This window comes from Nerophis lumbriciformis, linkage group LG22 (assembly GCF_033978685.3).
Source record: "Nerophis lumbriciformis linkage group LG22, RoL_Nlum_v2.1, whole genome shotgun sequence".
Taxonomy (NCBI): domain Eukaryota; kingdom Metazoa; phylum Chordata; class Actinopteri; order Syngnathiformes; family Syngnathidae; genus Nerophis; species Nerophis lumbriciformis.
Window position 1 is genome coordinate 43,078,265 of NC_084569.2, and position 19,202 is coordinate 43,097,466.

The 19,202-nt window shown below is 44.1% G+C and overlaps 1 protein-coding gene across 1 annotated transcript in view; it reads right to left on the bottom strand.

Annotated features, from left to right (window-relative positions):
- The window catches only part of rxfp1 (relaxin family peptide receptor 1), a 141,386-nt gene that overhangs the window by 18,001 nt on the left and 104,183 nt on the right, over positions 1-19,202 (bottom strand). The window contains exons 14-15 of the mRNA XM_061973957.1: positions 7,480-7,551; positions 4,959-5,188 (exon numbers count right to left, since the gene is read on the bottom strand). Of these exons, the coding sequence (XP_061829941.1) occupies positions 4,959-5,188; positions 7,480-7,551 (302 nt within the window). The remainder of the gene's footprint in view (positions 1-4,958; positions 5,189-7,479; positions 7,552-19,202) is intronic.

Genomic DNA, 19,202 nt, shown 5'->3' on the forward strand with positions numbered 1-19,202 from the left:
TTTTGCCAGCTTTTTTGAAACATGTTGCAAGCATCAAATTCCAAATGAGCTAATATTTGCAAAAAATAAAGTCTTCCGGTTCAAACGTTAAATATCTTGTCTCTGCAGTCTATTCAATTAAATATAGGTCGAAAAGGATTTGCAAATGATTGTATTCTCTTTTTATTTACCATTTACACAACGTGACAACTTCACTGCTTTTGGCTTTCGTAAAAGTAAATGTTCAAAAACGTACTAAGTAAATGTAGGAGTACGACTACTCACCTCTGCATTTGAGGCGGGGAAAATCAATGTTGGATGATTTGACCGCGAGCCGAATAAGACTCCTCCGAATCACATCGTCAAATAGTTTTATATTTGATGATGATTTGGAGATTGAAAATAAAAGGTAATAAAAACAGCCGCAGATGACATTCAAGTAATTCCTTTCTAAAGGTTGACACGGAAGTGAGTGAGCCGTAAAATGAGATCATCCTGCCTAAATGCCACCAGGGCGTTCATTGGGAGGTAGGCATGAATAAGAAATAACAACACAATGGGAGACTCAGGTCCAGTAACCACAGTCTCAATCACTTTTAGGGATAATTATTCAAATCTCAGTCTGAATAGATCAGACCTGGGCAAATTAAGGCCCGGGGGCCACATGTGGCCCGTTAAGCTTTGCAATCTGGCCCGCCGGACATTCCCAAATCATTTTTTTACAACTTTAAGATGTAAAGTGTAGCTGCCATTATGATGTGCACTCATGTTTTTAATGACTTTAACTATACTAAGTCTTTACATGCTTGGAATCTGCACTTTTGCATGATATACTAGTTACTATGGTCATCTAATTAGTTACTATGGTCATCTTATTAGTTACTATGGTTGATGTAACATGTGGCTTGGCATTGTCTTGCTGAAATAAGCAGGGGCGTCCATGAAAAAGACCGTGCTTAGATGGCGACATATGTTGCTCCAAAAGCTGTATGTACCTTTCAGCATTAATGGTGCCTTCACAGATGTGTAAGTTACCCATGTCTTGGGCACTAATACACCCCCATACCATCACACATGCTGGCTTTTCAACTTTGCGTCGATAACAGTCTGGATGGTTCGCTTCCCCTTTGGTCCGAAAGACACGATGTCGAATATTTCCAAAAACAATTTGAAATGTGGACTCATCAGACCACAGAACACGTTTCCACTTTGCATGAGTCCATCTTAGATGATCTCGGCCCCAGAGAAGCCGGCGACGTTTCTGGGTGTTGTTGTAAATGGCTTTCGCTTTGCATAGTAGAGCTTTAAAGGCCTCCTGAAAGCCACTACTACCGACCACGCAGTCTGATAGTTTATATATCAATGATGACATCTTTACATTGCAACACATGCCAATACGACCGGGTTAGTTAACTAAAGTGCAATTTTAAATTTCACGCGGAATATCCTGCTGAAAACGTCTCGGTATGATGACGTCAGCGCGTGACGTCACAGATTGTAGAGGACATTTTGGGACAGCATGGTGGCCAGCTATTAAGTCGTCTGTTTTCATCGCAAAATTCCACAGTATTCTGGACATCTGTGTTGGTGAATCTTTTGCAATTTGTTCAATGAACAATGGAGACAGCAAAGAAGAAAGCTGTAGGTGGGAAGCGGTGTATTGCGGCAGGTGTTGTGCCGGATAACGCACCCCCGCCGTAGAATGCACCCCCTGACTGTTGGGCCAGATAACACAGCCGGTGTTTCATTGTTTACATTCCCGGAAGATGACAGTCAAGCTTTACCATTGGCCTGTGGAGAACTGGGACAACAGAGACTCTAACCAGGAGGACTTTGAGTTGGATACGCAGACGCAGTATCGTGAGAAGCTGTTTTTATACCCAATCATGGCACCCACCTGTTCCCAATTAGCCTGCACACCTATGGGATGTTCCAAATAAGTGTTTCATGAGCATTCCTCAACTTTATCAGTATTTATTGCCACCTTTCCCAACTTCTTTGTCGCGTGTTGCTGACATAAAATACTTCGAAGACCTCCTCAATCCCACCGACACGTCTTCCTATGAGGAAACAGTGCCTGGGGAATCTGTGGTGGGCTCTCCTATTTCTGGGGCTGAGGTTGCTGAGGTAAAAGCTCCTCGGTGGCAAGGCCCCGGGGGTGGATGAGATCCGCCCGGAGTTCCTTAAGGCTCTGGATGCTGTGGGGCTGTCTTGGTTGACAAGACTCTGCAGCATCGCGTGGACATCGGGGGCGGTACCTCTGGATTGGCAGACTGGGATGGTGGTTCCTCTCTTTAAATAGGGGAACCGGAGGGTGTGTTCCAACTATCGTGGGATCACACTCCTCAGCCTTCCCGGTAAGGTTAATTCAGGTGTACTGGAGAGAAGGCTACGCCGGATAGTCCAACCTCGGATTCAGGAGGAACAGTGTGGTTTTCATCCTTATCGTGGAACTGTGGACCAGCTCTATACTCTCGGCAGGGTCCTTGAGGGTGCATGGGAGTTTGCCCAACCAGTCTACATGTGCTTTGTGGACTTGGAGAAGGCATTCGACCGTGTCCCTCGGGAAGTCCTGTGGGGAGTGCTCAGAGAGTATGGGGTAACGGATTGTCTGATTGTGGCAGTCCGCTCCCTGTATGATCAGTGTCAGAGCTTGGTCCGCATTGCCGGCAGTAAGTCGGACACGTTTCCAGTGAGGGTTGGACTCCGCCAAGGCTGCCCTTTGTCACCCATTCTGTTCATAACCTTTATGGACAGAATTTGTAGGCACAGTCAAGGCATTAAGGGGATCCAGTTTGGTGGCTGCAGGATTAGGTCTCTGCTTTTTGCAGCTGATGTGGTCCTGATGGCTTCATCTGGCCAGGATCTTCAGCTCTCACTGGATCGGTTCGCAGCTGAGTGTGAAGCGACTGGGATGAGAATCAGCACCTCCAAGTCCGAGTCCATGGTTCTCGCCCGGAAAAGGGTGGAGTGCCATCTCCGGGTTGGGGAGGAGATCTTGCCCCATGTGGAGGAGTTCAAGAACCTCCAAGTCTTGTTCACGAGTGAGGGAAGAGTGGATTGCGAGATCGACAGGGGGATTGGTGCAGCATCTGCAGTGATGCAGATTTATTATTGATTTGTCGTGGTGAAGAAGGAGCTGAGCCGGAAGGCAAAGCTCTCAATTTACCGGTCGATCTACGTTCCCATCCTCACCTATGGTCATGAGCTTTGGGTTATGACCGAAAGGACAAGATCACGGGTACAAGCGGCCGAAATGAGTTTCCTCCACCGGGTGGCGGGTCTCTCCCTTAGAGATAGGGTGAGAAGCTCTGTCATCCAGGAGGAGCTCAAAGTAAAGCCGCTGCTCCTCCACATGGAGAGGAGCCAGATGAGGTGGTTCGGGCATCTGGTCAGGATGCCACCCGAACGCCTCCCTAGGGAGGTGTTTAGGGCACGTCCAACAGGTAGGAGGCCACGGGGAAGACCCAGGACACGTTGGGAAGACTATGTCTCCCGGCTGGCCTGGGAACGCCTCGGGATCCCCCGGGAGGAGCTGGACCAAGTGGCTGGGGAGAGGAGAGTCTGGGCTTCCCTGCTTAGGCTGCTGCCCCCGCGACCCGACCTCGGATAAGCGGAAGAAGATGGATGGATGGATGGATGGATGGATATAGAAACAGGGTTTGTAAAAACAGAATACAATTATTTGCAAATCATTTTCAACGTATACACTGTATTCAATTGAATAGACTGCAAAGACAATATATTAAAGTTCAAACTAGAAAACTTTGTTATTTTTTTGCAAATATTAGCTCATTTGGAATTTGATGTCTGCAGCATGTTTCAAAAAAGCTGACACAAATGGCAAAAAAGACTGAGAAAGTTGAGGAATGCTCATCAAAGACTTATTTGGAACATCCCACAGGTGAACAGGCTAATTGGGAACAGGTGGGTGCCATGATTGGCTATAAAAGTAGATTCCATGAAATGCTCAGTCATTCACAAACAAGGATGGGGCGAGGGTCACCACTTTGTCAACAAATGCCTGAGCAAATTGTTTAAGAGCAACATTTCTCAAGCAGCTATTGCAAGGAATTTAGGGATTTCACCATCTACACTCTGTAATATCATCAAAAGGTTCAGAGAATCTAAAGAAATCACTGCACGTAAGCCATGATATTACAGACCTTCGATCCCTCCAGGCATCAAAAAGTGACATCAGTGTGTAAAGGATATCACCACATGGGCTCAGGAACACTTCAGAAAACCACTGTCAGTAATTACAGTTAGTCGCTACATCTGTAAGTGCAAGTTAAAACTCTCCTATGCAAAGCCAAAGCCATTTATCAACAACACTAAGAAACGCTGCCGGCTTTGCTGGACCCGAGCTCATCTAAGATGGACTGATGCAAAGTGGAAAAGTGTTCTGTGGTTTGATGAGTCCACATTTCAAATTGTGTTTGGAAACTGTGGACGTTGTGTCCTCCGGACCAAAGAGGAAAAGAACCATCCGGATTGTGCTAGGCGCAAAGTGTAAAAGGCAGCATGTGTGATGGTATGGGGGTGTATTAGTGGCCAAGACATGGGTAACTTACACATCTGTGAAGGCACCATTAATGCTGAAAGGTACATACAGCTTTTGGAGCATCCAAGCTACGTTACCATGGACGCCCCTGCTTATTTCAGCAAGACAATGTCAAGCCACGTGATACAACAGTGTGGCTTCATAGTAAAAGTGTGCGGGTACTAGACTGGCCTGCCTGTAGTCCAGACATTGAAAATGTGTGGTGCAATATGAAGGCTAAAATATGAGAAGGGAGACTGTTGAACAACTTAACTTAACATTAAGCAAGAATGTGAAAGAATTCCACCTGAAAAGCTTAAAAAAATCTCTCCTCAGTTCCCAAACCTTTACTGAGTGTTGTTAAAAGGAAAGGCCATGTAACACAGTGGTAAACATGCCCCTGTGCCAACTTGTTTGCAATGTGTTTGTGACTCACAGCAGAGGGAGATGATGCACATGGCGTGCAGCTTGTTCTCCGAGCGGATGTACGAGCGCATGCAGATGACGAAGACGTTGCCCAGGCAGGTGGTGGCCGAGACCACCCAGACGAAGACCCTCAGCACGATGTTGGCCAGCAGGTCCTCGAAGGAGGAGATGCCGTCCGTGTTGGGCTTGCAGCTGCGCACGTGCGGCGCGTACCCGCAGTACTGGAACTTCTTGAAGTAGCTGCCAATCACCAATCACATGAGAGTTCAATCAAAACAACAAATAAGGTGGATTAATAAAGTCATTTCCGCACACAGAAAAAAAGACGTTTTTCTTTTCTATCAGCAGCTGCGATATAAATCCTAACAAGAACATGCCTGGAGCTCATACTTGCCAACCTTGAGACCTCCAAATTCGGGAGATTTGGGGTGGGTGGGGTCGGGGGGACGGGGTTAGGAGTATATTTATAGCTAGAATTCACTGAAATCCAAGTATTTCTTATATATATATATATATATATATATATATATATATATATATATATATATATATATATATATATATAAATAAAATAAATACTTGACTTTCAGTGAATTCTAGCTACATATATATATAGGACTTAGGTCCATGCGGACCCGAGTCCGCTTTCCCACAATATAAACAGCGTGCCTGCCCAATCACGTTATAACTGTAGAATGATGGAGGGCGAGTTCTTGGTTTCTTATGTGGGTTTATTGTTAGGCAGTTTCATTAACGTCCTCCCAGCGTGGCAACAACACACAACAACAGCAGTCACGTTTTCGTCTACCGTAAAGCAGTTCGTCTGCCGTAAACAGCAATGTTGTGACACTCTTAAACAGGACAATACTGCCATCTAGTGCATTTGATGAAAGCACTTTTGTGCGTGCCACACAGCAATGCATCATCAGAGAGGGTGTTCAGCATGGTTAGAAAAATCGTGACAGAGAATAGAACAAGGATGGACAATTCAACCCTTAACTCAACAATGAGTAGATGAGTGTTATGTGTGTGTATAAGTGTAAATAAATGAACACTGAAATTCAAGTATTTATTTTATATATATATATATATATATATATATATATATATATATATATATATATATACACACACACACACACACACACACACACACACACACACACACACACACACACACGCAAAAGGAGCTCCAACCAAGTATTGAGTATTGTACATGCTCATATTTTTCATTTTCATACTTTTCAGTTGGCCAACATTTCTAAAAATCCCTTTTTTGTATTAGCCTTAAGTAATATTCTAATTTTGTGACACACGGAATTTTGGATTTTCATTTGTCATCTGAGTGGACCGACACCAGCAGATGACATGGCACCCCAAACCATCACTGATGGTGGAAACTTTACACTAGACTTCAGGCAACGTGGATCCTGTGCCTCTCCTGTCTTCCTCCAGACTCTGGGACCTCGATTTCCAAAGGAAATGCAAAATTTGCATGGTTGGGTGATGGTTTGGGGTGCCATGTCATCTGCTGGTGTCGGTCCACTCTGTTTCCTGAGATCCAGGGTCAACGCAGCCGTCTACCAGCAAGTTTTAGAGCACTTCATGCTTCCTGCTGCTGACCTGCTCTATGGAGATGGAGATTTCAAGTTCCAACAGGACTTGGCGCCTGCACACAGCGCAAAATCTACCCGTGCCGGGTTTACAGACCATGGTATTTCTGTTCTAAATTGGCCCGCCAACTCCCCTGACCTTAGCCCCATAGAAAATCTGTGGGGTATTGTGAAAAGGAAGATGCAGAATGCCAGAGCCAAAAACGCAGAAGAGTTGAAGGCCACTATCAGAGCAACCTGGGCTCTCATAACACCTGAGCAGTGCCAGAAACTCATCGACTCCATGCCACGCCGCATTAACGCAGTAATTGAGGCAAAAGGAGCTCCAACCAAGTATTGAGTATTGTACATGCTCATATTTTTCATTTTCATACTTTTCAGTTGGCCAACATTTCTAAAAATCCCTTTTTTGTATTAGCCTTAAGTAATATTCTAATTTTGTGACACACGGAATTTTGGATTTTCATTTGTTGCCACTTCAAATCATCAAAATTAAATGAAATAAACATTTGAATGCATCAGTCTGTGTGCAATGAATAAATATAATGTACAAGTTACACCTTTTGAATGCAATTACTGAAATAAATCAAGTTTTTCAAAATATTCTAATTTACTGGCTTTTACCTGTATATATATATATATATATATATATGGGTTTTTGGAAGAAATATTATAAGTCAGTAAAAAGAGCTCTTTGGCTATGTAGCCTTTAAAAAAAAAATCATAAATGGCATTAATGCCGAAGGATGGATTACAGTAATACTGACTTCCTCATGTCGCAGCTTGAGGAGAAAAGTTGGACAGTTGTGATAAGGCTGCTTTACAGGGTGGCAGCAGTCCAAGGAATAAAGTCCACCACAGCACAGTGAGGAGGATTATTCAGAGTAGCATCCAATGGAAGGACGGCGTCATACTCACATGTGAGTCAGATGTTTCAGAGGCTCAAACATGCGGCGTTGGATGTTCCCGATTTCGATGCCCTCTATGCTCCTGGAGAAGAAGAGAAAAAGACTTTACTGCGGGGAAATAATTACTGGAGCCCATGTGAATTGTTTTAAGTTAACCCACTCACAAACACCAGTCCATCATTTTTATGATAAGTTTATTTGAATTTGCTCGGGTTCTAATAACATAGAATGTTAATAATACAAATAAAATAGTCATTTCAGACTGTCATCGTCATTTGTAGTTTGTTAAATAGCCACCCCTTTTTTATGCCGAAAAAAGGCCAAAAACGATTGGAGAAAAGTTTGGCGCCATAGCACGCCCACATCTTATGAAATGTGTTCGCAATTTATCACCGTCTATATGTGTATTATCGTTAGATTTAAATGAGACTCATTTGGTCAAAGTCCCTTGGAGGAGTTCGTTAAAGTATGACTTTTTGCCAAAAAATGGAAATCGAAATTCAGGAAGGTGGGGGTCCTAAAAACACCATGCATTAATAGTCTTTGCTATTAAATTGTATGTATGTATCTATCGCCATGATGATGGTAATACATACACATAAACGCCTCTGGAACTCATGCCTGAAAACAAACAGGAAGTCGGCCATCCATGAAATTCTAAGTTAATTATTATTTGCAAAAAAAAAAAAATGTTTATGAGTTTGAACATCAAATATGTTGTCTTTGTAGCATATTCAACTGAATATGGCTTGAAAAGGATTTGCAAATCATTGTATTCCGTTTATATTTACATCTAACACAATTTCCCAACTCATATGGAAACGGGGTTTGTACTTAATGACAGCATTAATAACTAGAACAATTTGATGGGATGCTGATCCTGCTCTCTGTGCCCTGGACCTCAGGCAGGGAGTCTCCGGAAGCCGCCGTACTTATTAGATGGTGCCGAGTGTCTGAATCCGTAAGTGGTAAGTGTAACTCTACAAAATGAGCCACAGAGCTAGCCTAAAGCAGTAGCATGTTAACATTAAAATGCTAACGCGCAGCATGTGTGCAAGTTATATGACTCAAAGGTGTATGGCTGCGAAAATAGAAAAAAAAGTGTAAAATTAGATGAAAAAGTTAGCAATTTTAAGCTAGCTTGCTTGCATGCTATAGTTTGTATGCTAACAGTTAACAAGTGTCACATACCAAGTTATATGACTCTGGGCTAAACAGTTGCAAAACTAGCTCAAATAGTTAGCATGGTAATGTTAGCATGCTAGCAAGCTAACATGAGCATGATAATATTTTGCTTGTCCAAGTTGTATGACTCTAAGGTGTATGGCTGGGGAATTAGAGAAAAAAGACAACAATTAGTGAAAAAAGTTAGCACTTTAATGTTAGCATGCAACGTAACATTAGCATGCTAGCAGTTAACAAGTGTCACATACCAAGTTTTTTGACTGTAAGGTAGTTGCAAAATTAGCTCAAAGAGCTAGCCCTTTATTGTTAGCATGCTAACGTAAACATGCATACAGTTAGCATGTTTCAAATGTGTGTGACATTGTATAGGAATCAAAACACATGGTGCACAGAATCCTGTATGAGGTGGCAACTTGTCCAGGGTGTACCCCGCCTTCCGCCTGACCGCAGCTGGGATAGGTTCCTCATAGGTGTTTGCATATTGTGGACTACATGTACCAAGTTATATGGCAATATGAATGTAGGCAAATCTTGGTAAAATGTCTCCTCTTTAGTTTTGGGCGTACATTAGGCTGCTAAGCGTGCTCTACTTATTTTCACCAGTATAACCTCTGCTCGCATTGGTTGTAGTTGGTTTTAATTGGTTTTAGTCTTTGTTTCCTGATAGTACTGACAATAACCATATGATTGCCATTTGTTGTGATATTGTACGCAGGCATGATGTACTTCTTCCTGAAAATAGCCTCATTACTGTGTAAAATGTGTTGATTAGAGATTTATTATTGACAAAAATGCTTGTCTCTTTAGCTGTTATGGTCCCAGCACCTCAATAATAATAATAATAATAATAATAAATTACATTTGTAACGCTCTTTACATTTGTTAAAATCTCAAAGTGCTACAAAGTATAAAAAAATAAAAATTTAGAATATATAATATCAAAATTAAAATAGAAATGAAATCATGACACACGATAGATAAGCATTAGATAAAATAGAAACATAGATAAACATAGAAATAAAAGCATGAAAGCACTGGATAAAACAGATAGGCAAGCAGTGTATTTAAGAACAAGAAGGCAGAGAAATTAGATAAAAGCTGTGCTAAAAAGGTGGGTTTTTAGTCCCTTCTTAAAATGGTCGACCGACTGTGGTGATCCAAGATGGTCGGGGAGAGCGATACAGAGTTTGGGTGCGGTCGAGCAGAAAGCCCGGCGGCCCATTGATTGTAAGAGTGTCCTGATGGGTTTGAGGAGGTTATGTTTGAAGAGCTGAGAATGCGAATAGGAGGTTGAGGGGAAACTAGGTCCTTGAGGTAGAAGGTTGAGGGGAAACTAGGTCCTTGAGGTAGGAGGTTGAGGGGAAACTAGGTCCTTGAGGTAGGAGGTTGAGGGGAAACTAGGTCCTTGAGGTAGGAGGTTGAGGGGAAACTAGGTCCTTGAGGTAGAAGGTTGAGGGGAAACTAGGTCCTTGAGGTAGGAGGTTGAGGGGAAACTAGGTCCTTGAGGTAGGAGGTTGAGGGGAAACTAGGTCCTTGAGGTAGGAGGTTGTAAGACTGTCCTGATGGGTTTGAGGAGGTTATGTTTGAAGAGCTGAGGTTGCGAATAGGAGGTTGAGGGGAAACTAGGTCCTTGAGGTAGGAGGTTGAGGGGAAACTAGGTCCTTGAGGTAGGCGGTTGAGGGGAAACTAGGTCCTTGAGGTAGGAGGTTGAGGGGAAACTAGGTCCTTGAGGTAGAAGGTTGAGGGGAAACTAGGTCCTTGAGGTAGGAGGTTGAGGGGAAACTAGGTCTTTGAGGTAGAAGGTTGAGGGGAAACTAGGTCCTTGAGGTAGGAGGTTGAGGGGCAACTAGGTCATTGATGTAGAAGGTTGAGGGGAACCTAGGTCCTTGAAGTAAAAAGTTGAGGGGAAACTAGGTCCTTGAGGTAGGAGGTTGAGGGGAAACTAGGTCCTTGAGGTAGGAGGTTGAGGGGAAACTAGGTCCTTGAGGTAGAAGGTTGAGGGGAAACTAGGTCCTTGAGGTAGGAGGTTGAGGGGAAACTAGGTCCTTGAGGTAGGAGGTTGAGGGGAAACTAGGTCCTTGAGGTAGGAGGTTGTAAGACTGTCCTGATGGGTTTGAGGAGGTTATGTTTGAAGAGCTGAGGTTGCGAATAGGAGGTTGAGGGGAAACTAGGTCCTTGAGGTAGGAGGTTGAGGGGAAACTAGGTCCTTGAGGTAGGCGGTTGAGGGGAAACTAGGTCCTTGAGGTAGGAGGTTGAGGGGAAACTAGGTCCTTGAGGTAGAAGGTTGAGGGGAAACTAGGTCCTTGAGGTAGGAGGTTGAGGGGAAACTAGGTCCTTGAGGTAGGAGGTTGAGGGGAAACTAGGTCCTTGAGGTAGGAGGTTGAGGGGAAACTAGGTCCTTGAGGTAGAAGGTTGAGGGGAAACTAGGTCCTTGAGGTAAAAGGTTGAGGGGAAACTAGGTCCTTGAGGTAGGAGGTTGAGAGGAAACTAGGTCCTTGAGGTAGGATGTTGAGGGGAACTAGGTACTTGAGATAGGAGGTTGAGGGGAAACTAGGTCTTTGAGGTAGAAGGTTGAGGGGAAACTAGGTCCTTGAGGTAGGAGGTTGAGGGGCAACTAGGTCATTGATGTAGAAGGTTGAGGGGAACCTAGGTCCTTGAAGTAAAAAGTTGAGGGGAAACTAGGTCCTTGTCTTGCCTCTGGTGAAGGCGGTCACATTTTTGTCCGCTCCCTCCTTCCCTGCTTGCTTTCTTCATTTTGTCTTGTCTGAACTTTTTTGAAGCCTCTTTCTATGCGCTGTCCTCAAATCTAAACATCAAACATGGATATGATCAGCTGGACTCTCGACACAATTGACAAAGTATTTTCGACAAGGAAAAGAGGTTCGGGAGAGCCTGGCTGCCCTGATGGAACCATTGCTGCGGGGTACGTGAGAGACTCCGAGGATAAATGGAGAATCATGTGCCTCTCAGTCCTTTCCATCGAGGACGTGGAAGACATCTACCTATTAGGAACCGTGATCGCGGGGCACCTGCTGATTGGGCTGGGCATTGCTCTGGTGTATCGTCAAATTCGGAAGACGATGGCAGCCACTCAAGGAGCCCAACGGCTGTTCGTCGCAATGGAAGGATTGGGCCGGGCTGTGGGAACACAGACTGTGGCGATTTCTGAACTGAATCGCAAAATGGATCTCATCATGGAGAAATTTGCTGAGAAGGAGAATTTAATTGAATTTGAGAGAAACCAGCACGGACACATAGACCAGGCAAGTCATTGTTTTGACTGCTCGAAGAAAACAACATCCTAATCTACGATTTGACTCCCTCGAATGGCCTTGACGCTATCAGGAACAGGCTGTTCTGAAAAAACACCCCCGAGGACTCCTCAACGATGGACGCTTTTGACCTTCCTTTTTCTCAACAACACCTGGTGTCGAACTTTGAGATCGGCCCCAGTCCACAAAAACATTTCAACATCGCACCCAAGTTAATTGGGCATACATGCACGCACCCGCCCCTTCCTCAACCAACGCCTTCACCACTGCTTAATTCCTGGGCTTATGAATGGCTAGTAGCGCTTTATAGCAGCAGGCCGGCCTCCGGGGCCCCAAACTCCCCCCCTCGGTTGCGAGTTGTTGTGATTATATGCAACATGTTTATGTGTGCTATGCTATGTGAGGTTTGTTCCCTTGGACTCAGTCTGGACCCCCTCCCGAGGGTCCAGCCTTAGACTGATATTTTTTTTTACTTTTCCCCCCTTTCCCAATATCACCTTTTTCCCACCTTTTTTAAGGAGCGCCGTAAGTGGCTGATCCGTTGGTGGTCCCGTCTTGTCCCCCTGTAACGAATGTCTGCTCTTAGTGGGACTGTGCCAAAAATGAAATTTCAGTTCTTATGTGTCTTGTACATGTTAAACAATGGACAATAATAAAGCATCTTGAATCTTGAGGTAGGAGGTTGAGGGGAAACTAGGTCCTTGAGTTAGGAGGGGGCTTGCCATAGATGCATTGGTGTGTTAGCAGGTTCATCTTGAATTGGGTTCGAGATGCAATAGGGAGCCAGTGGAGTGATTTGAGGATTGGTGTGATATGATCACGCTTGCACACTCTCGTCAGGATCCTCACTGCGCTTGTTTTGAATGTACTGGAGCTTTTTGATGCTCTTTTTAGGGACCCTGACGAGAAGTGCGTTGCAGTAACCAAGCCTTTGTTTTCCCCACCAAGGTAGGGAAAACAAGTTTGGTAGAATGAATTGTTAAACTTTAATTCTAGTCACCTCAGATCCTAGTAAGAGGCAGTGGAAGTTTGAAGTTCCTTGGAACTTCCCAGTCCATTTAGCTGGATATGGCTTCTAATCTGGCAACCTCAGTCATGGAGAGGGGAAGGGGACTACAGAATTTTGACCGTGATTGCAGTACCATTTCTGGCCATATTATTACAAATGGCTCCTTTAAATGCAGAGGAGAGAGAGCGACTGTTATTGAGCCATTCCAGAGCATTCTCTTGTCCCATGGCATGGTCATCGCTAGCCTGGAGCTCGCTGCTAATGTACAACAGGTACATAGGAGCAACAGTGATGACACATTGCCACATGTATCGCTGATCCACAAGCACTCGAGTACCAAACATTAATGGCCAATTATAAGGAGAAAGGTATCTTGTTTTTGCCTTTTGGTTCGGGACCCTTTGGGACTGTGTGACAAGGGGTGGCACTTTCGTGACTTCTGCTGTGCTTTTTTGTGGACTTTTGGATCTGCCTCCCGGTAGCCTTTTGGCCAAGGAGACCAGCTTCTGGATCTCTGCCACACCAGAGTCCGTTTAGAGAGACTGGAGGAAATGCGGATGCTGGCGCTGAGCGGGACAGACAAGCTTCACAGTGTGTTGGCTGAATGAGCAGGTATCGGACACCTCGGTCTCCTACTGGACACTGGCCGAGAGTTGGTGGGTGGCCGAGGGTGGAGTCGGCTCTTTTGGTTGCTTTGTTGGGTCTGCTCTTGTCTCTGGCCATACTCCCCCCACCCCAGCAGACGATGGCGTGGAACACTGCAGAGGCAACCACAGTGTACCGTATTTTCCGCACTATAAGGCGCACCGGATTATTAGCCGCACCTTCAATGAATGGCATATTTCAAAACTTTGTCCACCTATAAGCCGCCCCGGACTATAAGCCGCGCCTACGCTGCGCTAAAGGGAATGTCAAAAAATCAGTCAGATAGGTCAGTCAAACTTTAATAATATATTAAAAACCAGCGTTCTAACAACTCTGTCCCAAAATGTACGCAAATGTGCAATCACAAACTAAATAGTAAGTAAAATTAAAAATAGTGCAGAGCAATAGCAACATAATGTTGCTCGAACGTTAATGTCACAACACACAAAATAAACATAGCGCTCACCTTCTGAAGTTATTCTTCATTCGTAAATCCTTCGAATTCTTCGTCTTCGGTGTCCGAATTGAAAAGTTGGGCAAATGTGGGATCCAAAATGGCCGGTTCCGTCTCGTCGAAGTCATCGGAGTCAGTGTCACTGTTCAGCAGTTCTGTGAATCCTGCCTTCCGGAAAGCTCGGACCACAGTTGTGACCGAAATATCTGCCCAGGCATTTACGATCCACTGGCAAATGTTGGCGTATGTCGTCCGGCGCTGTCTGCCTGTCTTAGTGAAGGTGTGTTCGCCTTCGGTCATCCATTGTTCCCACGCCGTTCGCAGTCGTGATTTGAATGCCCTGTTGACACCAATATCCAGCGGTTGGAGTTCTTTGGTTAATCCACCCGGAATGACGGCGAGTGTTGTATTTATGTGCTTCACTTGTTTTTTGACACCATCTGTGATGTGGGCGCGCATGGAGTCGTATATCAACATGGACGGAGCTGCGTGAAAAAAGCCACCCGGCCTCTTCGCGTAAACTTCCCTTAACCACTCGCTCATCTTTTCTTCATCCATCCATCCCTTCGAGTTAGCTTTTATGATGACGCCGGCTGGAAAGGTCTCTTTTGGCAAGGTCTTCCTTTTGAATATCACCATGGGTGGAAGTTTCAGGCCATTAGCATGGCAAGCTAGAACCACAGTGAAGGATGACTTCTCATTCCCTGTGGTGCGAATATTCACCGTACGTGCTCCCGTTGTATCCACAGTATCCACAGTGCGGTTCACAGGAATATCAGTTGCTGTGAAATAGTAATCCGTGTGCGGATGGAGAGATTGCGTCTTTTCATGAACCGGATCCTTGTCGCTTAGTAGGAGCCATTTTGTGGTCTTTACAGATGTAAACAGGAAATGAAACGTACGGTAATATCCGCGCGCTTTTTCTTCTTCTACGCGGGCGGGTGGTTGCTTACAGTAGAAGAAGAAGCGCTTCCTGTTCTATGGGGGCGGGTGCTTACCTTGGCGGTTGCTTGCGTAGAAGAAGAAGCGCTTCCTGTTCTACCGGGAAAAAAGATGGCGGCTGTTTACCGTAGTTACGAGACCGAAACTTTATGAAAATGAATCTTAATATTTATCCATATATAAAGCGCACCGGGTTAAAAGCCGCACTGTCAGCTTTTGAGTAAATTTGTGGTTTTTAGGTGCGGCTAATGGTGCGGAAAATACGGTATATGTTTGTGGAGGGAGAGTGTGATCAGCGTGCTGCCGGAGCAAATGTCACCGCCTCTGTCAATGATGTTGAGGGCGGAGCACCATTGACTAGGGGAGGGGCATGTGGTAGGTGGTACGTGTTAATCTAACCATCTGTTGTCTTTAACAGTAAGCGGCCGGGAGCAGAGGAGGGTTGGAGAGTTGAAGAGAAAGACGACAGACTGAAAAGTCAAGACAGCCAAAACATATTGATGGTTAATCAACCTTGTTCAACTCTGAACGGCAGACTCCGGTGAAAGTGTGTGATCAGCGGCACTCGGCAGGACGCAACTTCCACAATGTTGTTGTTGTTGTTTTACTTTTGTGGCTGTGGAGAAGTGGCTGGTTGCATCAGTTCTGCTCTTTTAATGTCTTTAATGTCCTTTGTGTTATTTGATGTTTCCCTCTTACACATATGTTTATGTGTGCTATGGCTATGAGGTTTCCCCCCCACCCCTTGGCCTCAGTCTGGACCCCCTCTCCAGGGGCCCAGGCTTAGACTGAATATATTTTTTTCTCTTTCAGGAGTTAAAGAACACCCCGCAGCTTGAAAGTGAGAGTCCCTCACAGTTCCTGTACAGGATGATTGGACTAAAACAGAGAGTGCTTTTTGCATCTAGACAAGGTAATTCATTGAGTATGAACCCCGTACAGTGCAGAATGTGTTTTTGCGCACTATTCACTGGGGCCTCCTACCCAAATTTAGTGACATTCTCACCGAACTTAAACCACTGCTGTCCGACTACACTGTTAGATGAAGCACTAATTTGGCATGCGGGCCCGGTGTGCGGTGAAGAGAGTGAGAGGCACGGAATACAAAGGCGGACGCGCGCAAATTTCCAGGACTTATGCAAATGCAAAATACAGATCAGCAGGTACCAGAAGGTAAAAAAAGTTGCTTTTGCATAATATTGCGAAAGAAAACAGCAGATAATATGTCTTACCTTATACACACACACCATAATAATACTCCTATGTTGAAGCACAGTACAATCCATCAAGTGGTGTGGCTTCATAGCTTACCAAAGTCAGACTAAAATATTTTGATAGGTTTTTGAGAACCGTGTGTAATGTTGTATATTTTCTATCCATCCATCCATTTTTTACAGCTTGTCCCTATTGGGGACGCGGGGGGGTGCTGGAGCCTATCTCAGCTGCATTGGGGCGGAAGGCAGGGTACACCCTGGACAAGTCGCCATCTCATCACAGGGCCAACACAGATAGACAACATTCACACTCACATTCACACACTAGGGACCATTTAGTGTTGCCAATCAACCTATCCCCAGGTGCAAGTCTTTGGATGTGGGAGGGGCCTATCCCCAGGTGCATGTTTTTGGTGGTGGGAGGAAGCCGGAGTACCCGGAGGGAACCCACGCAGTCACAGGGAGAACATGCAAACTCCACACAGAAATTTCCGGAGCCCGATATTGAACTCAGGACTACTCAGAACCTTCGTATTGTGAGGCACATGCACTAAACCCTGTTCCACCGTGCTGCCTATATATTTTCAATGAAACATATAAAATGTTGGTGTTGTTTACGTAAGTCATATTGCAGTCTACACATATCTCTTATGTGTGACTGCCATCATATTGCAGTCTACACATATCTCTTATGTGTGACTGCCATCATATTGCAGTCTACACATATCTCTTATGTGTGGCTGCCATCATATTGCAGTCTACATGTATCTCTTATGTGTGACTGCCATAATATTGCAGTCGACACATATCTCTTATGTGTGACTGCCATCATTTTGCAGTCTACACATATCTCTTATGTGTGACTACCATCATATTGCAGTCGACACATATCTCTTGTGTGTGACTGCCATCATTTTGCAGTCTAAACATATCTCTTATGTGTGACTGCCATCATTTTGCAGTCCAAACATATCTCTTATGTGTGACTGCCATCATATTGCAGTCTACATGTATCTTTTATGTGTGACTGTCATCATATTGCAGTCTACACATATCTCTTATGTGTGACTGCCATCCTTTTGCAGTCTAAACATATCTCTTATGTGTGACTGCCATCATATTGCAACCTACATGTATCTTTTATGTGTGACTGCCATCATATTGCAGTCTACAAGCATCTCTTGTGTGTGACTACCATCATATTGCAGTCTACACATATCTCTTATGTGTGACTATCATCATATTGCAGTCTACACATATCTCTTATGTGTGACTGCCATCATATTGCAGTCTACATGTATCTTTTATGTGTGACTGTCATCATATTGCAGTCTACAAGCATCTCTTGTGTGTGACTGCCATCATATTGCAGTCTACACGTATCTCTTATGTGTGACTGCCATCATATTGCAGTCTACACGTATCTCTTATGTGTGACTGCCATCATATTGCAGTCTACACGTATCTCTTGTGTGACTGCCATCATTTTGCAGTCCAAACATATCTCTTATGTGTGACTACCATCATATTGCAGTCTACACATATCTCTTATGTGTGACTGCCATCATATTGCAGTCTACACGTATCTCTTATGTGTGACTGCCATCATATTGCAGTCTACAAGCATCTCTTGTGTGTGACTGCCATCATATTGCAGTCTACACGTATCTCTTATGTGTGACTGCCATCATATTGCAGTCTACACGTATCTCTTATGTGTGACTGCCATCATATTGCAGTCTACACGTATCTCTTATGTGTGACTGCCATCATTTTGCAGTCTAAACATATCTCTTATGTGTGACTGCCATCATATTGCAGTCTACATGTATCTTTTATGTGTGACTGTCATCATATTGCAGTCTACAAGCATCTCTTGTGTGTGACTGCCATCATATTGCAGTCTACACGTATCTCTTGTGTGTGACTGCCATCATATTGCAGTCTACACGTATCTCTTTTGTGTGACAGCCATCATTTTGCAGTCTAAACATATCTCTTATATGTGAGTGCCATCATATTGCAGTCTACATGTATCTCTTATGTGTGACTGCCATCCTATTGCAGTCTGCAAGTATCTCTTATGTGTGACTGCCATCATATTGCAGTCAACACGTATCTCTTATACGTGAGTGCCATCATATTGCAGTCTACATGTATGTCTTATGTGTGACTGCCATCATATTGCAGTCTGCAAGTATCTCTTATGTGTGGCTTCAATCATATTGCAATCTTTATGTATCTCTTATGTGTGACTGCCATCATATTTCAGTCTGCAAGTATCTCTTATGTGTGGCTTCCATCATATTGCAGTCTACACATATCTCTTATGTGTGACTGCCATCATATTGCAGTCTGCAAGTATCTCTCATGTGTGGCTGCCATCATATTGCAGTCTACACGTATCTCTTATGTGTGACTGCCATCATATTGCAGTCTGCAAGTTTATCTTATGTGTGACTACCATCAAATTGCAGTCCACCTGTATGTCTTATGTGTGACTGCCATCTACTGGTCACACTTATGTACCAAATTAAATAGCTTCGAGGTCGGTAAGCACAACCAAAATGATTCCGTACATTAGGTGCACCGGGTTATAAGGCGCACTGTCCATTTTTGAGAAAATGAAAGGATTTGAAGTTCACCTAATAGTCCGAAAAATATGGTATTTGTTTTGTTATTCCTAAAGGAAATACCTGTTGTTGTTTTTTAACTATCTTTTAAATGACCTGAATGTTACCGAGTCTGTGGCGGTGATCCTTTTCTCGGTATTGTGTGAAGGTTTTTTGTTGTTTGGATGTACACACCAATGTATGTACACACCAATGTATGTACACACCAATGTATGTACACACCAATGTATGTACACACCAATGTATGTACACACCAATGTATGTACACACCAATGTATTTACACACCAATGTATGTACACACCAATGTATTTACACACCAATGTATGTACACACCAATGTATGTACACACCAACCTGTCTGGGGACTACAATCGGAAAT